The sequence below is a fragment of the Syzygium oleosum genome, unplaced genomic scaffold, assembly GCF_021117445.2.
Source record: "Syzygium oleosum isolate NSW1041296 unplaced genomic scaffold, Sole_v2.1 Sole_v2.25, whole genome shotgun sequence".
NCBI lineage: Eukaryota > Viridiplantae > Streptophyta > Magnoliopsida > Myrtales > Myrtaceae > Syzygium > Syzygium oleosum.
Window position 1 is genome coordinate 3,948,997 of NW_026607509.1, and position 21,622 is coordinate 3,970,618.

The window sequence follows — 21,622 nt, forward strand, 5'->3', positions numbered from 1 at the left end:
AATGTGGGCTCACTACAAAAAAAGTTGGTTTTAGCCACGAATTTTGCCACGAAAAATTTGGCAAAATTCGTCGCTAAAAGAATTTGCGACGAAATTAGCGACGGAAAAAAATTCGTCGCTAATAAGCCGTCGCAAAATTTTGCGACGGAAAATTTCAATTTTCGTCGCAAAATTCGTCGCTAATTATTCGTGGCAAAATTCGTGGCTAATTTGCCACGAAACAAAATTCGTCGCAAAATTCGTCGCTAATTATTCGTGGCAAAATTCGTGGCTAATTTGCCACGAAACAAAATTCGTCGCAAAATTCGTCGCTAATTTGCCACGAAATATATTCGTGGCAAAATTCATCGCTAATTTGCCACGAATTTTATTCGTGGCAAAATTCGTCGCTAATTTGCCACGAAATATATTCGTGACAAAATTCGTCGCTTATTCGTGGCAAATTATTCGTGGCAAAATTCATCGCTAAATATTCATGGCAAAATTCGTCGCTATTTTTTTCAAAATTTTTCTTCTTGGTCACTAAATTGCGACGAAATATTTTCGTGGCAAAAATCGTTGCTAATTATTCGTGGCAAAATTTATCGCTAATTTGCGACGAACACATTTCGTGACAAAATTCGTGGCTAATTTGCCACCGAATTTTTTTTTTTGTCAATTTTTTGCGACGAACTTATTCGTGGCAAAATTCGTGGGTAATTTAAATTACCCACCAAAATGAATGTATTTCATTTTCTTATTCAATTTTAAATGTAATTTAAAGCAAAATTAATTTCTAGAATTTGTATTTAACATTGATTAAGCACTTAATAACATCAAAATATTATAATAATATGAAAATGAAATACATTCATCTATATTTTCCATGTACTTGAACATATAGCTCAATGTGATCAAACTATTATAATAATATGAAAATGAAATACATTCATTTACATTTTCCATGTACTTGAACATATAGCTCAATGTACTTGAACATCCTTGGCAAATCTCCCCCTCCGCATATCAACACATAGCTCAATGTACTTGAACATAATCCTCTCAAGGGTATTTTGCCATGCTCGGGATCTCTTTGAGGTAATAAGATCGTGAAGTTCTTGCGGAGCATCTTGCTTCTTCTAGGATAATATCTGGTAATAAAAATCAAGCTCCCCTTCCGTGTCGATGGAAAATCTTCAGTTAAAATTAGAATTTGGATTTCTAAGACTCGAGGCATGTGATCCCAAGCCCAACTTCCCACTAGCTGTTTCCTTGTAGTGGTAGGAAGCAAGTGCTCGAAGAGCTCTCAGACACATGTTAACCACTTCTGAATCCTAAATCATGTGGAGAAAGTAACATTTTCACATTATAGAAAGATATAAAGCCACAAGCCAAAGTAAACGCATATCAACTAAGCACCATGGAGAAGAATGCCAATTTTGATGGTGCCATCTACTGGAGCCATGAGCAATAAAGAAACATATATGAGAAACAACTTTTCTCCGATTGACTCGTCAACTTATAGCCACTAAAGGACTGAATATCCTTTCACAAAGAAAAGCTGAAAGCATTACCTGATGATGCAGACCAAATTCAAGAGTCTCAAGAATATGACTAAAGGCTTCATTGTTTAGTTGTCCCACCATTTCAGGATATACTTCCAACATATGTGACAGCAAGGAGAAGTACTGCAGTTATAAAAAGAAAAGAGGGGGAGTAAACATCAAGCAGAACTCAAAAAAAAAAAGTCCCAAGTCCATTTCTTGTATGATGTGAATGACTCAACTCACATCACGACAGAGCTTGGGGTACTTCAGCAGCTCCAAAGATATCAGAGGAGTGACTATGTGAAGACCATAGAAGACAACCAGCAAAGTCGATAATTAGACACCATTCAACACAACTCTTGGTGCTTTGCATCATAAGATTCACCTGAGATATGCTTGTTCCATGGTCTTCCAAAGAATCCGATGAAAAATCAGCCTACACTTGATCAAGTATGGAAGAGTAAATGATTTGCCACAGCAAAATTCAGATAACATTAGGAAAGGCAAAACATGAAATAATGAATGAACAGAAATGTCAGTACCAGATCTTTTGAACAAAGGCTAGAAAGGAGTTGAAGCAGAGCATGCAGATCTTTGTATTTCTCTGTTTTTGCATCGCTGAGTAAGCTGCTTGACAGACTTAAAGATCACTCGCCTATCAAGGAATGCAATCAGACATCCATGAAGATATTTTTAACCCACCTTTGCAAACGCAGGATGTAGTCCACTGTGAATAAGTCTAATGCATTAGCCATTTAATGGGGAAAAGACAAAGACAAGAAGTGTCGGGGTATCTGAGCAATATAATGCATAAAAAAATCCTAGAGGGTGGATCAGTAAAAACTTCCAGCTGTCTCTCACCTTAAGCTCTTCACAAATGTCCAGTATTCTAGTCATGCAGTCTGGATCAAGACCTGCAGCATCAACAAACCCCCTCAACACAAGAATCGGGTTAACATGCCAGAGGTAAAGGATCATGCCGACACCCCCAGCATTTTTCATTATCATGGGAAACACGGCAAGGGAGACTTCAGACTGCAGGAGATTATATACAGTCTACAAGCACAGGAATGCATAGATTCAAATTCAGGATGATTATATCAAGACAAACGATGAAAAGTGTCAATGCACTTCCAATTGCATACATTAATATGTGCCATTGCAAGAAGCAAGACTTCTGGACAGCATTTGAGAGGGTATTCAAGCATTGCGCGAACAGATCCAGCGTAACCAGCCTCAGCAATTTCACACGACACATCTAAGAGGTCAAGGCACAACCAAGCATGATTTGCATGTCCAAGCTGGAGCTTATGACTATTTATCGCATCAACATAAGCCTACACAGAATTTTACCATATAATTAGAACCAAATAAACAATAAAGGGAAGGATTACAAGTTCTATAGCACATACCAGCTGCCTCGCAGAATGAGCAAAGGTAAATGCTTCGGGAGGAGCTGACACAGCATATTTTAAGAATGATATCTGGCCCTCAATATTCTTCCAGACAGACCCACATATGGCCTTGAGAGGAAAAGGATCCTGCACAACCCAAGTTCAAGATTCCATAAACTTCAGTAGATAAGTTGCTAGGGCTCATAATAGAACTTCATGTTCAGGCAAAATAATTTCCAAAAACCAGACAAGACATGCAAACACAACTGACAAGCACATCGATAAACAGACATGAAGAAAGAAAATGCTTCCTCATTAGGCAAGTAGAATCCTTCATGATCCAGGCTTTCAATTACTGATAACCAATTGATTCCAGGCGCCTGTATTCAAAGAATTGCTTCTAAAAGTGTACTATACGCATACCATTAAAGCCAAAGATTGAATCAGAAATGTCAAACTCACAAGCTGCTTGATTGAATCTACGAGAATATCAATGTTCCAAGAGCTTGGAGACGGAAGATCAGACCAACTGCTGTTGCCAAGTGCCACAGCAAAACTCGAAGCTGTGCTGTGATTATCTTCGAGACCAACATGAGTACGGGCAATAGTACCTTCCATCTCAGAAAAAAAAAAAAGAATACTTGAATAAGCCGATGCACGCTTAAACAGATTATAGAAGAGATCAACACAAGAGAAATTTAATTATTCGGGAGAGTTCAGATTGCTGAACAAAGGAGCAAGTACCCATCAAAGAATATCCACACTTTAGCGAAATTGATAGCATAATAGAATGAAACATTTTCCCTGCCCATCGCCATTAAATAGCCAACCAGAGAAAACATCCAAGTTATATAGATGACTACGGCCACGAAACCGTCACAGCCTAACTACAGCAGGAGAAAAGAGCCACATCATGAGCGATCACTATGTAATGTACTTCTCATCTAATCTCCCAAATGTCTCAACCCCAGCAGCGTCTCAACAGGCACTCATCGCGCTCATGCGTAGCAAGCAACAAATCACGACACTGTCCAAGAAAAATCAAAAGCTCTTACCTATCGCTCCACTCTTCTCCTCCTTCTCTTCCTTCGCATCCTTCATCTCCACCTCCTGCACCTTCTTCTCTTCCTCCACCTTCTTAGCCCTCTCCCGCTCCCTCTCGACCTGCCTCAGCTTCTGCTTCTGCTTCTCCCTCACCGCCCTCAACACCGCCGCGATGTCCCTCTCCGCCGCCTCATGCGCGAGGAAATCGCTCCGCTCGGCCACGAACTCGAAGGCCTCCTCGATGAACCCCAGCAGGCTGGACGGATCGAACCTCGCGATGAACTCCGCCGCGGCAGAGGAGGAGGCCGAGGACGAGGACGAGGACGAGGCCGAGGGCTTGGCCTCAGGTTGCTTCTCCTCTTCCTCCTCGAAGTCGGAGATGATCGCCATGGACGGTGAGCTCCGGGAAGGATCGAATCGGAGATTGCTCTTCTCTGGCTCAATTTCCTCTAGGGCTCCGGAGGCCACGGGCGAGGAGGAGTCGCGGGAGGAAGTGCGGGGGGGAAGGGGGTAACTAAAACCCTAGCGAGCGCGAGAGGTCTGGGAGTGTGGGGGGTGTAGGGGAGAGGGAAGAAGGAGAATGAGAATTGGAAGCAGATCTGATTTGATAGAGTCAAACGAAAGAGAGAGAGAGAATGGGGGAAGAGGGCGGGCAAATTGGGACTAAGGGCGGGGAACTCGAAATTTGCCACGGACTATTTAAAATTCGTGGCAAAAATCCGTGGCAATTTGCCACGGATTTTTGCCACGAATTTAAGAAAAAATGAACGTAGGCATATGTGTGGGCATTTTTTAAAATTCGTGGCAAATTTGCCACGGATTTTAGCCACGAATTTCATAAAAAATGAACGTAAGCATGTGTATGGACATTTTATAAAACTGAATTTTTGGTATTTTATCAAATTCGTGGCTAAAATTCGTGGCAAATTTGCCACGGATTTTTGCCACGAATTTTAAAAAATGCCCACACACATGCCTACGTTCATTTTTTATGAATTGGCAAAAATCCGCAAAATTGCCACGGATTTTTGCCACGAATTTCATAAATGCCAAAAATTCATTTTTTTTATGAAATTTGGCTATAAAACTGCGGCAAATTTGCCACGGATTTTTGCCACGAATTTTAAAAAATGCCCACACACATACCTACTTTCATTTTTTATGAAATTGTGGCAAAAATCTGTGGCAAATTGCCACGGATTTTTGCCACGAATTTCATAAAATGCCAAAATTCATTTTTTATGAAATTCGTGGTTAAAATCCGTGGCAAATTTGCCACGGATTTTTCCCACGAATTTTAAAAAATGCCCACACACATACCTACGTTCATTTTTTATGAAATTCATGGCAAAAACTGTGGCAAATTGCCACGGATTTTTGCCACGAATTTCATAAAATGCCAAAAATTCATTTTTTTATGAAATCCGTGGGCAAATTTGCCACGGATTTTTGCCACGAATTTTAAAAAATTCCCACACACATACCTACTTTCATTTTTTTATGAAATTGTGGCAAAACTGTGGCAAATTTGCCACGGATTTTGCCACGAATTTCATAAAATGCCAAAAATTCATTTTTTATGAAATTGTATAAAATCCGTGGCAAATTTGCCAAGGATTTTAGCCACGAATTTTAAAAAATGCCCATACACATGCCTGCGCTCATTTTTTTATGAAAATGGCAAAAATCGTGGCAAATTGCCACGGATTTTTGCCACGAATTTCATAAAATGCCAAAAATTCATTTTTTTATGAAATTCGTGGCTAAAATCCGTGGCAAATTTGCCACGGATTTTTGCCACGAATTTTAAAAAATGCCCACAAACATACCTACTTTCATTTTTTATGAAATCGTGGCAAAATCCGTGGCAAATTTGCCACGGATTTTGCCACGAATTTCATAAAATGCGAAAATTCATTTTTTTATGAAATTTGTGGTTAAAATCCGTGGCAAATTTGCCACGGATTTTTGCCACGAATTTTAAAAAATGCCCACACACATACCTACGTTCATTTTTTATGAAATTCGTGGCAAAAATCCGTGGCAATTTGCCACGAATTTCATAAAATGCCAAAAATTCATTTTTTTATGAAATTTGTGGCTAAAATCCGTGGCAAATTTGCCACGGATTTTTGCCACGAATTTTAAAAAATGCCCACACACATACCTACTTTCATTTTTTTATGAAATTCGTGGCAAAAATCCGTGGCAAATTTGCCACGGATTTTAGCCACGAATTTCATAAAAAATGAATTTTTGGCATTTTATGAAATTCGTGGCAAATTTGCTACGGATTTTTGCCACGAATTTTATTTGCCACTGATTTTAGCCACGAATTTCATAAAAAATGAACGTAGGCATGTGTATAGGCATTTTTATGAAATCCGTGGCAAATTTGCCACGGATTTCATGAAAAGATTACTTATGCATGTTTGTGGCCATTTTTTAAAAATTCGTGGCAAATTTGCCACGGAGTTTACCACGAGTTTCATAAAAAATGAATTGTGGGCAATTTTTTTATGAAATTTGTTGATAAATCCGTCGCAAATTTGCTACGGATTTAGCCACGAATTTCATTTCTACTAGCCCACACACGCCTAATTCATTTTTTTTCCCGACAATAACGTTTAATTAACAATAATAGCAATAATAATAATAACAATAACAACAACAATACTAATAATTACGACAACAACAATAATAATAAATATGACAACAACAATAAACTCTTGTCATAATAATAATAAAAAAATTATGATATAATTAGTAAAAAATCTCAAAAATCTAAATCTTCATCTTCACATTCGTCTTCATCTTGATCTTGATCTTCTTCTTAAGCATCATCGTCGTCGTCGTCATCATCATCATCATCATCCTCATCCTCATCATCATCCTCATCATCTTCTGTCTCAAAATCAGATTCTGCAACACTTTCTAAATTTGATTCGCGAATTTCAGTTAGATCTACATCTATCATTGCTCCACATGGATCTCGTAGAGTAGGAATGTTATATTCCTTAGTTTGAATCGCGTTACAAACTTCCTCTTGTTGATATGATGTATCCTTCCAGTGTTCCTCGATTTTTTTTCGTGCTTTGATTTTACATATAGCCCACCAATCAGTTTTGTCACGTTTCAAACTAGGATATGATGCATAATATACTTGAATTGCTTGTTGTGCCAACACAAATGGTTTATATTTCATATACCTTTTCTTGTGATTTATTTCAACCAAATTAAACTTTGTATGCACCTTCATTCCTTTGACGGGGTCGAACCACATGCACTTAAATAATACAACCCGCATTAATGGTCCGGGGTACTCTATCTCGATGATTTCATCTAACAAGCCATAAAAATCATCTTTTGAACTACCACAATTTGATGACCGAACACACACACCACTATTCATTGTGGCTTTTCCTATTCCATATTCTTGAGTGTGAAAATTATACCTGTTTATGAAATATGCTGGCTAAGTTCGTATGCTTAACTGTTGACCCCATGACAGATAATATAGCAATCCTTGCTATTCAACTTGATCATGATTACTGTGAACCTAACATCACACACACAAAGTCAATAATATATATTTAAATGATGTATAAAATATTAATAACTTGGTTTTGGTCTATAGACAACTTACATATGTTTTGAACCATGCTGCAAATTGTTCATCGCATAAACGGTCAAACTCATTTGGTGGTAGTCCATACATTGAATTTTGAAAAATCCTATTAACAATTTACATTTATATATTAGTAAATATTTGACACGCAATACATATATTTGCAAATATACACTTACTGAAAGTATGGCTCCACTTCTAGAAAGTTCAGTAAAATATATGCATGGGCAGTCTGTTGTTCTTCGCCTGTTAAGTAACGAAACTTACATGCACCGCTTGGTCGACCGAGATAATTGAAAATAGAGAATGATTTGCAATTGGGATCGATGTGATCCTCATCATTTCTTCCCGCTCTTTGCCTCTTGCACTGCACGCGCGACTCAAAATAGTATGATGCAAATGTTGTCACTTCTTCCATAATATATGTATTACAAATTGAAGATTCAACACACGCCTTATTCTTAACTTTTTTCTTCAAATGATATAAGAACCTTGTTACAATAGAAAGAAGTTTATCAGAACATAATATATAATAAAGTATTTTGAAATTTATTTTGAAAAATTTTTCACCTCTCAAATGGATACATCCATCGAAATTGGACATGACCTGCAATTTTGACCTCATAAGGCAAGTGAATTAAGAGATGCTCCATTGAATCAAAAAACGATAGAGGAAATATCCTTTCTAAATTGTAAAGAATAATTGGAATGTCTCTCTCCAGCTTTCTCCATGTGTGATGCTTTTAACACTCGTTGAGCAAATATCATGAAGGAAATTAAGTCGCAAAATTAGCGACGAAAAAAATCCGTCACTAACTCCGTCGCAAATTAGCAACGAATAATTTTTCGTCGCAAATTTCAAGCAAATTAGTGACGGATTTTTTCGTGAGAAAATTTCATCGCAAATTAGCGACGACATTTTTTCCGTCGCAAATTAGCAACGGAAAAAGAATTTCGTCACAAATTCCGTCGCAAATTTGCCACGAATTTTTTCGTGGCAAATTCCGTCGCAAATTAGCCACAAATTTTTTCGTGGCAACTTCCGTCGCAAATTAGCAACGGAAAAAATTCGTTGCTAATTTCGTTGCAAATTAGCCACGAAATTTTTCGTGGCAAATTCCGTCGCAAATTAGCCACGAAATTTTTTTCGTGGCAAATTCGTCGCAAATTTGTCACGAATTTTTTGTCGCTAATTTGCGATGGAATTTGCGACGAATTTTTTTTTCGTGGCAAATTAGCGACGAATAATTTTTCGTCGCTAATTTGCGACGAAAAAAAATTCGTCGCAAATTCCATCGCAAAATTAGCCACGAAAAATTATTCGTCACTAATTTCCGTGGCTAAATCCTTGTTTTTTTGTAGTGGCTGCTGTTATATCGAGGGGGCAAAAGCGTAAAATTGCCCCTACGGGCCGGCTCAGTCGGACTCCCACTTCGGTCTACCGAGTCGGAGACTCTTGTATCATCACTCGATTAGGAAAAAAAGAAGAAAAAAACAAAGGAATGATGAGGACGATGATGATTTTTTCTTCCTAGGAGTCAAATTCGTTTCGAAAATACGTAATTGCTCATTGCTGTGATACTCGGTGGAGTCTCTAGCTGTTTGCTGTCATGTTTGCCCTATCTTGAATGCGTGTATTATAAAGCCTGTGGCCCCGTGTTAATAGATGACATTTGACCCATCGTTCTTGCTAGCTTATCTGAGCTGTTGTTTATATGCTTTGGGCCATAGACCATGGCCTAGCCTCGACAGATTATCATATCGTTTCACTATAAAATGAAAGAGGGACCGACCTGGAGGCAAGTATCTGATCAATGATTTCATTAATCCTTAATAGCAATCAGATTACACAAGAAGAGTAGTATCACGTGGAAATTCTGCACTATTTTGCCGATAGCGTATGAATGCTAATCTTGCTTTCAAAACGAATGATGAGAACAACATGCGTGAACTGAATCTGCAATGAAGTAAAGCTCATTCGGAAGCTTCTAAGGGCGTGGGGAACAAGTCCTGCAAGTAGAAATGCAGTCTTTTTTATGTAAAGAGATCGTATTCTAGTCGAGAGGTTCTTCATCGTAGCCGTGACTCATGAGAATTTTTCAAAGAGATGAGTTCATTTGATCAACCTCAGGCAAATGTCTGTATACTCAAATAAACGAAGTACTATTATACGGTCCATCGGCAGCAGGGCACCTATACATACATAAGTATTGTTTGGTCATTTGATTTCTGAGAACGCATCATCTCCGCAATCCCCACTTCGTATGAATTAATCTGTACGTAAAGAAATTTCAAAAGCCAGTGAGTCTACCGAACTTGAGAGAATTTCTCATCATCTCGCTTGAATTCTCCAATATCATAGCAAAATCAGATCGAAGCATTTCATTTTCGAACTTCTTCTGACTCGCTGTCTATTGAACTTGGCAACATCATGATCGATCGTCATCAACAACGTTGAAAACCCGAATAGAAACAATCAATCAGCAATCATCTAACACCTACCGAGTCAATCTAGGTGTCTTCTTTTGACCAAAAAAAATATCTTGGTGTCTATTTCAACTCTACTAACCGTCCGACGATGTTGTGTACAGGTGTACACAATGTTGTCATTATCTTCCTGAAAATTGTTAATGGACTAGCCAGATCTTTTCTTATTTCTTGATAAGGAAAAACCATTTTTTAGTGTGAATAAAGGGAAAATTGTCCAAAAAAATCAAAATCTATTGCACTTTGGCCAATTTTGACCGGAAATCACTGACGTAGATATCGGCCATCCTACGTGGCGTCGCCAACGCTAACGTGGATAATTTTTAATAATTTTGTTTTCTTTTTTTCTTTTCTTTATTTTTTTTCTACCCTTTTTCCTTTGGCCGATCCAGTGATCGTGTGACATATGAAATTTTCTTCGTAGTTCATGATATTCAAGATATTAAGTTAGTGAGAGATATTGAAGGAAATATAATTAGTCTAGTAAATTATCAATGAGGACTGATACGTTCCTGAATATGTATCGAATAATTTTCAAATATTAAAATATTAATGAAATTAAGTATCCCTATGCCTTTTATTAATAATGATAATAATTTACAAAACAATTTTCTGATTTACCGGTATCTCAAACGAATACGATTTCTCTATTTATCTTCACCTAGTATTTAGTATTTACCATATACTCTTAATTAAGCCATTTCATTTAGCTCATGATAACATAATGCACGACATATTATTTTTTATGACTTCATGCATGACATAATTTATAACACTAGTTAGTGGATAATTATTTTTTTAAACTCAAGCTAATAATGGAAACTTTAATTATTCTTTAATAAAAAAATGAAGAGAATGAAAACCATGTTAGTGGAGATTTACTACACAAAACCTCCATTTTTCAATCATTTCTCATATCCACTTAACTATAGTTTAATTGAACTTTAAATATTAAAATAAGTAAAGAATATTATCTATTGTTATCTTGTCCACCGTAATGCCATTAACATTAGTTATTCATTAATTCCAACTCAAATGGATGATGAAGATCCCATTTCACTTCCTCCTTCATTCGTGCATCTTCATCTTCTCTTGAGCAAGAACAAATTTTCCTCCCAAAACACCAAATGAAGCTCCAACTCCATTTTCATCCAAGCTTCCAAGATTATCCAATTTGTGTTATTCTAAGTTTTTAATCTCTGCCTATCAAGCATCTTACAAGGTGGTTAAGGATTTGAATTATTCAAGTCTTTCATTCAAGGTAAGTGAAAATATCTAGACGCTAAGTTAGATTGATCTACTTGATACTTTTGAACTTGGTTGTTTGATTGTTTGTTCAAGTGTTCTAGATTCTATTCTATGTATGATTGAATTTCAACAATTGCACGTTACCCTATTGTGATTGTTGAGCTTGAATTACAAAGTTCTCTACATGCCTAGAATGCCTTTGAGAGATTATTAGTATGTTTTGTTGCATCTTGAATGAGAAAAATGGGCAAAAGTACACCAGAAGTGCCACAACTTGTGTGCGGCGATCACTTTGGTGCCATAACTTTTTTTCGGATCACTTTGGTGCCAAGTCGAAGGAAAATAAATCACTTTAGTGACTTCGGCCAAAATTCCGGCCAAAAAGCTGACCTGGCATTTATATTAAAAAAAATGGTCTGACTTGTACACGTGAAAATTATGTGGCTTTTTTTCGAATTTTTTAATTTTTAGAAAAATAATAAAAATTAAAATAATTATAAAAAAAAAGTTGCAGCAGCGGCGAGGGAGCCCTTGCCGCTGCTGCCGCCAACCCACCATCGCCGGGAAGGGCCAGCGGTGGTGGGCGCAGTGGTCGGTGAGGGCCGAATCCGGCGAGGCGAGACCTCGCCGTCGCGACCCGTGCGATGGCGAGGTCCGGCCTCGCCGTCGTGACCTGGGCGATGGCGAGGTCTCGCCTCGCCGGATCCGGCCTCTTGGCTCGGGCGAGGGTCGCGGCTCGACTAGGGGCCGGCGACCCTCGCCGACCACTGCGCCCACCACCGTCGGCCCTTCCCGGCGGTGGTGGGTTGGCGGCAGCAGCGGCGAGGGCTCCCTCGCCGCTGCTGCAGGCTTTTTTTTTTTTTATAATATAATATAATTTTTTTTAAAAAAAGTACACGTCAGCGGGCTAAACGGCGTCGTTTTTGGTTTTTAATGCTGACTGGACCTCTCCGGCGAGCCGTGGACCTCTCCGGCGAGCCGTGTCAGCGCCACATCGGATTTCCGGCGAGCCACGTCAGTATTGGCACTAAAATGATCGTTTTTCAAAAAAGTTGGCACCAAAGTGATCCGAAAAAAAGTTATGGCACCAAAGTGATTGCCGTACACAAGTTATGGCACTTCTAGTGTACTTTTGCCGAGAAAAATGTGAATATGGTAAAATTAGGTGTGAGAAGGATATATTAGTAATTTTCGGCAAACTTAAGAACGAATTTCGAAAATTTACGAAAGTAAGAGGGTGTAGCTAACAAGGTTATTTTATGAGTTTTAGTATTAATTAGTGAATTATTAAGTAAGATTAATTGAAGGACATCAAATCGGTTCAAGAAAATGAGTTCAAAAGATTTAGGAGTAAATTCGTAATTTCAGCAAGTTTGAGGACGAATTTACAAATATTGGATATTTTGAGGACTAACCACAGAATCAGAACACCACCCGCCTGGGTGGCGCTGCTAGAAAGGGCACTCTTCCTCTCGCAAAAGGTTGGGTGTTCGAATCCCGGGCGCCGCAGGGTGACTTAACCGGTGCACGTGTGTGGTGGCTAGCACGTGTCGCCCCCAGGGTTTACCTCCCGGCTGTCGGCCGTGCGGGGGTTCCCTGGGTTACAAAAAAAAAAAAAACACAGAATCAGAACCTTAGAATGTTATGATGGTTGATTTATTTCGAAATTGGACTAAATCGCAAATTTTGAAAGTTTAGGGGCAAAATTGCAATTTCACAACGTTTGGGGGACTTAATTTCAAATACCGAAAATTTTGGAAGTTGTTACGGAATCAGAAACTTAGGATGTTTTAATGATTGATTTACTTCGAAATTTCATGAAATTGTAAATTTCGAGAGTATAGGAGCAAAATTGTAAATTTCGAAAGTTTGGGGGCTTAATTGCAAATATTGATATTGTAACGAGTTGATCAAAGAATCAGAAATTTTATGGTGATGATATGGTAAAAAGAGAATGAAGTCTTATACTTTGAAAACAAGTTATTGTTTGAATGCCGTGGTTTAAATGAAAATATAAACAGACTTTTGTGACAAATGTGATGTTGTTATGACTTGCACGTGAAGTTGAAATACACTGGATGGTGGTTGTGCCATGAATAACATATGGTTTGCAAATGACAATAAATGGATATTGACTTCTATGTTTTATATGAAAAATAGTATGATATTGATTTACATGGTCGATCATTTGAGTTGTCGATGTTCACGTTGTCAATTTATGAGCATCGGTTGCTAAGTTACCGATTACCTATTTATGGCTTCCGATTAAATGATGATAGCTTAGCATGGAAAGAGTGAGGATATATGTGCTGAAGTGCATGCAATTGATTGTTTATCATTAATCGCATGAGAAATGGCAAATGATAAGATGTACGTGGCGATTGTTATGTTATTATGAAATGTATGTGAATGATGCTAGATGATTAAAACCTTTGTCACGGCCTATTTGACATCGAGAAAATTCCCTTGTATGAGTTTATGGATGAGACTGTCACACCCCGAACCCTACGAGCTCGCAACATCCCACGAATGGTCATTAGGAATGCGACGTCCCAGAACTCGTCAACGACCCAAACAACTTATCAACGAAAGAATGCAAGCGGAAGCAAACTTTGAACACCCCAAACAACAACCAAGCAAGGGATAGTAAAGGAAACACAGTGATACTCAAAAGAATGAAGCCATTTATATAAACATAGAATTAATCACAGGAGATACAATATACAAGCCTTACTAAAGGGCACATCTACAAACCACGCACAAGCAAAAAGAATCGGGTGGTCGGTTAGCTTAACTTCTCTACCAAAAGAGGGCGCTCCAAAAAGGTGGGATGATTAAGCCTATCATCAATCCCCGTGGTACCCCGGAGGCATCCTCGGGTTAGTCAGCGAGTGAACCGAGTCGGAGTCTGAGTCCTCTGGGCCGGTGTCAAGATCGATGACGCCCCATCGAGAGGATCTATCTCCATGGGATCCCACTCCCCTATACCATCATCAGGGGGAACATCAATTCCTCGGAGTGGACCATGCAACTCATCCCCATCTCGATAAAACCACGCCAAAAAGGTGTGAAGCCTCCAAAACACAAACCCTTCGTCCACCCACAAAGTCGTGGCATGCCTAATATAAACCCTATCCTCTCCTACCGGGTACTCCGTTAACTGATAGTTCATATCCATCAGTACCCCAAAATGTTGCGGAGAACCATTCATGATCGGGGATCTAAAATGGTTAGAATACAATAATGAGATAAAATCTCAATAAGTAAACTCCCTATGCCTCGCTTAGGCTAACGCGTACCTCCGGACAATTCTAACGCGTACGTCCTTACTTCGCCTCGGCACATATGCAACCCTATACATGAGAAATCATTATAGTATGGCAATTTGCTCCTTGAGCACACACAAGACAACCGCGGCATAATCTTGCATAACACAGTTGATAACCTAGACATACTTAACATTACGCTCAAGCATAGCAATCCCAGTGCATATCACACTCATAGTTGTCCAGATTATTAACGATTCCTCGGGCCACATCGAACCCCCGCCGGTCTTCCAGTCTAGTCGGGCATTGTCCTGCTACTTCGGGCATGGCAATGTCTGGGATCGAGCACCCCCCGGCAAGCCGGGTACTAGACGGTATTTCATAAAGGAGCATCGGTCCAACCTTTACCGCGACTGGTAACGTCTAGAACTCTCGCCTAGACGACATCCGAACTCCTGCCGAGCATCGTCTAGAACTCCCACCTATACGGCACTTGTCATGACCATGCGCACACATTATTCACTCAATGCCAATTCTTATCTTTGCAATTAGCCAATGTCGAGTGTTTATGACATGCAAATCACTAAGAACGAACATGCCATGAAACGCAATTAATCAAGCACGAATGGCACTTCCAACGAACCAAACAATCGTGTCCGCCAATAAGCATCCCAAATCAGCCACAAACAAGCCATAATCAATTCAGTTACAAATCAACCAAGTCATGCCATTAAACAACCATACACAACCGGCCATTGAGTAAACCAACATGATCATCCATTGAGTAGCCAAAATTAACCCCTAATTCAATCCGAACAAGCCACAATTCGGTCTCCAAGTCAGCCAATGCACAGCCCATAATCAGCCACTAAAAGGTCTCTAATCAAACTCTAAACAAGCAACCATAACAACCACTAATCAACCAAAGATTAATCCACCATTCAGCCGTTAACTCAACCAATGATCAGCCACTAAACACTCCACAAAGCAGCCCCAAATCAGTCCACAAATAAGCCCGTAAAACCATTACTAAACAGTCACTAAATAACCCCTAATTAGCCCCTAAACACATCCATTAGTCACCCATTACCCTAACAAAGGATTAGGAAGTCACTTACTAGGAAAACCTAAGCAAAACCAAGCCAAGAAAGGGGGCAGCAACCGTCCACAACAGAGCAGCAGCAGCTCGGGCGGTGTCGGCGAAGCTGCGGAATGGCGAGCGGCTCAGCTGCTCACGGCGGTGCAGGTGGCTGGTGACGGTGATGTGGTGATGGTGTGGTGATGTGGTGGCGGTGGTTGAAACAATAAGGATGAGAGAGAGAGAGAGAGAGAGAGAGAGAGAGAGAGAGAGAGAGAGAGAGAGTTAACGGTGAGGGTGACCGATGGTGAGTAACGGGCGAACGGCGGCTGGTGGCTCACGGTGATGGCGGCGGGTGGTGACGATGAACGGTGGCCGAAATGGAGATGGGGAGATGGTGATGGTGATCGTGGTCAGTCGAGCAAGAGAGAGGAAACAAGGGTGGTGGCGAGCAGCCAAGGCCACGGGATGAACGGCGGCAACGGGCGCTCAACGGCGACGACCACGGCGGCTGGAGTGGCGAATGGTGGCTGGTCGAGCTGGTGGTGGTGGCCAAAGGTGAGAGGAGAGGGAGAGTGAGGGAGAGAGTGTAATGAGTGAGAGTGAGAGAGAAACAAGAATGAGAGAGAGAGTCTATCCAATCAAAACCCCATCAACCACCCCACTAGCAACCAAGGGCCTAGATTCAATCTTGAAGAACAAGCCAAGATCTAAGGGTCTAGATTGAATCTTCCCTAACAAGATTGATAAATATCTAATGGCAATCTAGTAAATAAGAGAAGAGGAGAGGGGCAAAAGGGTCCAAAGTGTTCGGCCAAGAGGGGAGTGTCCCAAAGTCCATATTGCCCTTCCACACAACAACGGAATTCAAATATCTCAGGGGTAAAATGGTTTTTTCTAACTTCCGGTCCAAATTCCACTTTTCTGACAATTTTCGAGCAAACTGACCATGGTTGAACTTAATGAAGCGACGTCCAATTGACTCATCGTAGAACTCTTGAAAGTTCGATACCCAAATTCGGGTTCTAATCTGTGGCCAAAATCAATCAATCACGACTTTAGCGTATCTCAAACTAACGGTGGCTTTTAGGAGTTACGCATATCGACCCGTGGTTGATTCAATTAGCAAACCACATTTTAAGTTTACTCAAATCATAGCGACCTCGGATGTCATGTAATTGCGAGGGTCAGTCACTAGTTCTGAGAGATGCGATCATTCGGAATAGGTTTAGGGTCATTCGCAATTCATACAACGGTCAGGCAGAATCACCCGCGATACAATTGTATATCATCAGTAAATCGTTCGATAACCATCCTTGGATCGGTCTATAATGGCCCAAAACATTCCCTTATCAATTCTTATGGTCGAAGTGTCAATCCCTGGTCGAGTTCTTAGGTCTACATACTTAATTCCTAGATAGTCTTTCCCTAACGGTTAGTCTTCTCAAGAGTAATCAATTCCGAGTGAGATTTAACTGAAAGTGCATCGATGAGATGTCATGACCTACCCTTCGAGGGCCGCCTCAAGGAAGTAGGTTTAGAGATACTTTATTGGACTCTCTCTAAGTTCATACCTCGCGTGACATTTGTTGTTTAAATTTGTTTGTTCAATAGGAGTCGCCACTAGCCACGATTAAGGGTTGGTTAGAAAAAACCCTAATCGAGATGCGGGAGTGTCACCTCGAAAACATACGCAACCAGAGATTCTTAGGGATCGGAGACTTGATTACACTAGTTTTTTAACTAGTGCCTTTTCGGTACCTAACTTGACTATTTGCTAACTAAAATGTCATAGCAATCTTTTACTAATTGAGAATTTTCATTTTTCATTCTAACCACTCTAAAAAGGGAAAACAACAATCAATGAATTTAAAGTATGCAATCAAATGAAATCAAAATGAAAGTGCTCAAACAGCGACCTAGCATCGTCTCTAAAAAAAAACAATAAAAAATCCCTAAGGTAAAGCCCTAAAGGCTTATTCAATTTTGGGTTCGTTTTTTGTTCAAGCCAAAAGTATTTATTAAAAGCCCCAAACTAAGAGAATTCTACATCTTTTTAGCTTTTTTCACATTTTTTTATTTTTCTGAATTTTTTTAAATTTTTTAAATTTTTTTTTGGAAAATGGATTTCGAACCGAGTCAGGGGAAACTGGTCTGATTTCCTAGTCTGACCTGGACCCAGAAGGCCCAAAGTTGGGTCTAAATTTGGACTGGCCCAATTTGGATAAAACCGAATTATCAAATTCCATCTGGCCCAATACTATCTTAGCCCACATCTTTCTCTATTTGGCCCAGCTTATTACCTTAGCCCACAACATCTTTAGTTCAGCCGTATTTGCAAACTGATATGAATCTTTTATTTCCAAAATTTTTTTTTTATTATTATTTTTTCTATTTTCTATTTCTTTTTCTTTTCTCTCTTATTCGAGTCTTCTTCTTCCCGAGACCTGTATTGAGAAATCTTCTCCACCAAAACATCACTAACACCGTTGGAAATCCATTACCACCGATTCTCTAACCCTCACCATCGGCCATCTATTCCGACCATCACCGAACTTCCGTTGACTATAACTTATAGCGACCATCGCCCCTCATCACACACCGGCCACGAAAATAAACTCCGGCAACTAAATTCCATTTTACAGCCAGCAAACTTCTGGCCACAACAACAAATCCTAAATCTAAACAAACAAGCAATCACATGTACGAAACAGAGATAGAAAACTAACGGTGGCGGCCTCAAACCGCGGGCATATCTTCGGCGAGGGGAATGAATCCAGCAGAAATTTCAACCATAGTAGACTCGGACGAATGATGAATATGCCACAAAAGTTTACAGAAATCACCGAAAAAAAACACGAAGAAACTCGAAGTCAGATAAAGTCTGACGATTATGAGAGCAAAACATGAATTGATTCTAAGTTTAATCATAGATTTAGATTCAATCATCTCTTTGGCATTTCATCAAACATATGATATGCGAATTAAAGTATATGTTCTAAAGTGAGATTCAACGCAATTTTCGGTCCGATTATAATGTATGAAGATCTAAACCAGCGTATTTCACATCAACTCGGTTTCAGTTTATCATAACTCATTTAGAATTTTCACAATCAAATTCGGTATTCTAAAATCATAACATCTCATTCAAGCATTTCAGCGAATAGTTGATGTACAACTTAAAACATAAATTCAAGACTCAGTTTTAGAGCAATTCTCGGCTTGATAATGATATATCACAATCCAAATCATCATGATGTTCCATGGCACAGCTTCAATATCACACTATTGATCCAAAGTCTCATTGATTCAGTCGAAGGCTTTCAAGCTCCATAGATGAGTAAAAAACAGAGCAAAGCAAGGCATATCTAAGTAACTCAAGTAACGGAGCTTCAATCAGCGACGGCAAGGGACGTCGGGCTATGTTTCCTCTTTCTCGACGAATGAACTACGATTCTGACGTGATTTTGGATGAAAAAAATGGTGAAATCGGTTTCGGAAAATTGGACTTCGGCAAGCGATCCAAATCCTCGGTAGCCTCTAGAGACGATGAATGGAGGAGGAAAGGGAGAAGATTTGTCCGGCACTTTTTCCGATCAAAAAGCACCGGAACGCTCTCCTCGCATACCTTTTCCTCCCTTTTCTTTCTTTCCGATATTTTCCTTTTCCGATGGAATTCTCTCTAGCCAACTCTTTCTCCCTCGATTTTTTTTATCCTCTCCGGCTCCAGAATCTTTTCTGTTATCTCCAACCGACTGGCCAGCTCATCTATTCTTCTAGAACCTCCATCGGATTTGCTTTGGTCACCTCCGGTTCGCTCATGGACGAAGGGCGTCCGTCACTGTCCCTCTTCGTCACCTTCCTGTTCCTTTGCTCACTGAAGTGAGCGTAAGGAAGAGATGGGAAAAGAGCCAATGGGCTGGTCTTCCGTAAGATAAATGGGCTGAAAGGAAATAAAGTGAAGGAAAGGCTGGGCTGAAAGTAAAATTGAAAAATAGAATGGGCTAACCAATGAATTAGACCCAAATGATTTTTTTTTCGAAAATTTCTATCTTTATAATTTTGCCAAAGAAACGAAGGCTTAGATGATCGATCAAAATTCGGGTGTTAACAGCTGCCCCTATTTGAAAAGGAGCTCGAAGAGGTCCCTTTCAAAGATAAGGTGACACCTGAAAACTATTGACATATAACGAAGATTCATATGGACTTGATGTTGAAAAATCAGGATTTAAAGAAAGACCCGGAACCTGTTGAAAAATCAGGGTTTAAGGAAAAACCCGAAACCTTTAGAAATTAGGGTTTAAGGAAAGACTCGAAACCATTTGAAAAATCAGGGTTTAAGGAAAAATCCAGAACCTTTTAAAATCAGAGTTTAAGGAACGACCCAAAACCATTTGAAAAAGCAGGGTTTAAGAAAAGACCCAGAACCGTTTTGAAAATTAGGATTTAAGGAAAGACCCAGAACCATTTGAAAAATCAGGATTTAAGGAAAAACCCAAAACCGTTTTGAAATCAGGGTTTAAGGAAAAACCCGGAATCATTTGAAAAATCAGGGTTTAAGGAAAAAGCCGGAACCTTTTTGAAATCAAGGTTTAAGGAAAAACTCGGAACCTTTTGAAATCAGGCTTTCACGTAGAGAGATGTGCCTCATGTAAAATAATTCCAAATTGTTAAAGCTCACTGTAACTGTCAAACATTGAAGAAATTCCGAGAAGGCATCTGTACATGTGACGAAATGTGTTATAACATATGCCCTAGTAGCAAAAACATACCAGGTGAGATCAATATCACTCAAATGTCATGAATGACGACATCAGAAGACCGTTATCAATAAGAAAACACTGATTGCATGAGCAAATCAATCAAATTTCAATTGTTTGAAAACATTAAACGTCATTTAATATCATAAAACTGCCATCGGGCTTGAAAGATATCATCAATTCTCAAATTCTTTTAAGAGAAAAATCTTTGTCAAATGACCTTGACTCGTGAAAAGGGCTTATTAAGTATGCCAAAATGAGAACTCCTTAGTCAGAAAGGGCTTCTCACATACTCTCAAGAAGGATATTTGATCCCATCCATTGATGTAGGAAATAGATTTGATCACTCAATATACCTCTCATTATTAGTGTCGAAGGTTTTGAGAATCATTCGCAATAAGTACACATTGACCAATCCATGAGGTCTTTTATAAGGATTGTAATGCGGGCTTGGTCATGGTTTTAACAAAGGATAAGCATCAGCGGCTAAGAAATGAAATTATCATCGATCATCTTCGCCAGGTTTACAAGTCGAGAAACCTTGAGATAAGATGAGACAACCTTGCTTTCACTTCTTTAAGCGGTATTTTCTTTGGGAAGTTTTTGTTTTCACTTGAATCATCCCAATTAGAAGAGACTTCGGGAAAGGATTGTAACGCTGGTTCGGCTAAAGGCTCGAAGGGTTTAGAATTTTTTTCAAAAGGATTTAAGAGTTGGTGATTATTATGGCATCATTATCATATCATCCGATCTTTTCGAATGTACTTGACTCTAAAATTTAATTTGTCTCGAAAGTCCATTGGCCAATCATTTCAACACAAGAGGTTTGCTCTTTGCTCTGATGATTTTTTCATTTGCAATGATTTTCTTTTCATGCAAGCATTTTGCTTTTGATGCTTTTTCCTCACGTAAGAATTTTTCTCTTGATGCTATCTTTTTTTTTTTACACAATGGGCATTGGCCTTACTTTTATTAGGTACACTACTTTTTATACCTCCTAGTTTTCATTTGACTTTTGCTCTTTTGATTTTTTTTTTGATTTTTTTTTATTTGTGGACTTTTGAGATGTTTTCCGCATTGTCTCATGAGTACCAATTATCTTAGTAAATCACGTGCTTTGCCCCTGTGTAGGGAGATAATCACCACTTGGGCTTTAGAAATGAATATTTAGGTTCAACTTGGCTTAGCAAA

General features: G+C 39.3%; 2 protein-coding genes across 2 annotated transcripts in view; one reads left to right on the forward strand and one right to left on the reverse strand.

The window, feature by feature from the left end:
- LOC115671574 (silicon efflux transporter LSI2-like) overlaps positions 1 to 21,622 on the forward strand; it is a 60,112-nt gene that overhangs the window by 15,473 nt on the left and 23,017 nt on the right. The window lies entirely within an intron of this gene.
- Positions 825 to 4,545, reverse strand: LOC115667378 (uncharacterized). Its single transcript, XM_056302742.1, has 9 exons — positions 3,976 to 4,545; positions 3,383 to 3,531; positions 2,939 to 3,067; positions 2,672 to 2,863; positions 2,388 to 2,582; positions 1,912 to 1,962; positions 1,770 to 1,822; positions 1,554 to 1,667; positions 825 to 1,313 (listed from the first exon to the last, which is right to left on the reverse strand). The coding sequence occupies exons 1-7, from the start codon at positions 4,352 to 4,354 to the stop codon at positions 1,811 to 1,813; spliced, it is 1,107 nt and encodes a 368-aa protein (XP_056158717.1). The 5' UTR covers positions 4,355 to 4,545; the 3' UTR covers positions 825 to 1,313; positions 1,554 to 1,667; positions 1,770 to 1,810.

Excerpts from the sequence above, each read along its gene's own strand:
- LOC115667378 (XM_056302742.1), bottom strand. The coding sequence starts at position 4,354 with ATGGCGATCATCTCCGACTTCGAGGAGGAAGAGGAGAAGCAACCTGAG. Across the intron at positions 3,068-3,382 it reads TAGATTCAATCAAGCAGCTT|GATCCTTTTCCTCTCAAGGC; the intron begins GTGAGTTTGACA and ends TGGGTTGTGCAG. Across the intron at positions 2,583-2,671 it reads TTGCAATGGCACATATTAAT|ACTGTATATAATCTCCTGCA; the intron begins GTATGCAATTGG and ends CTGTGCTTGTAG.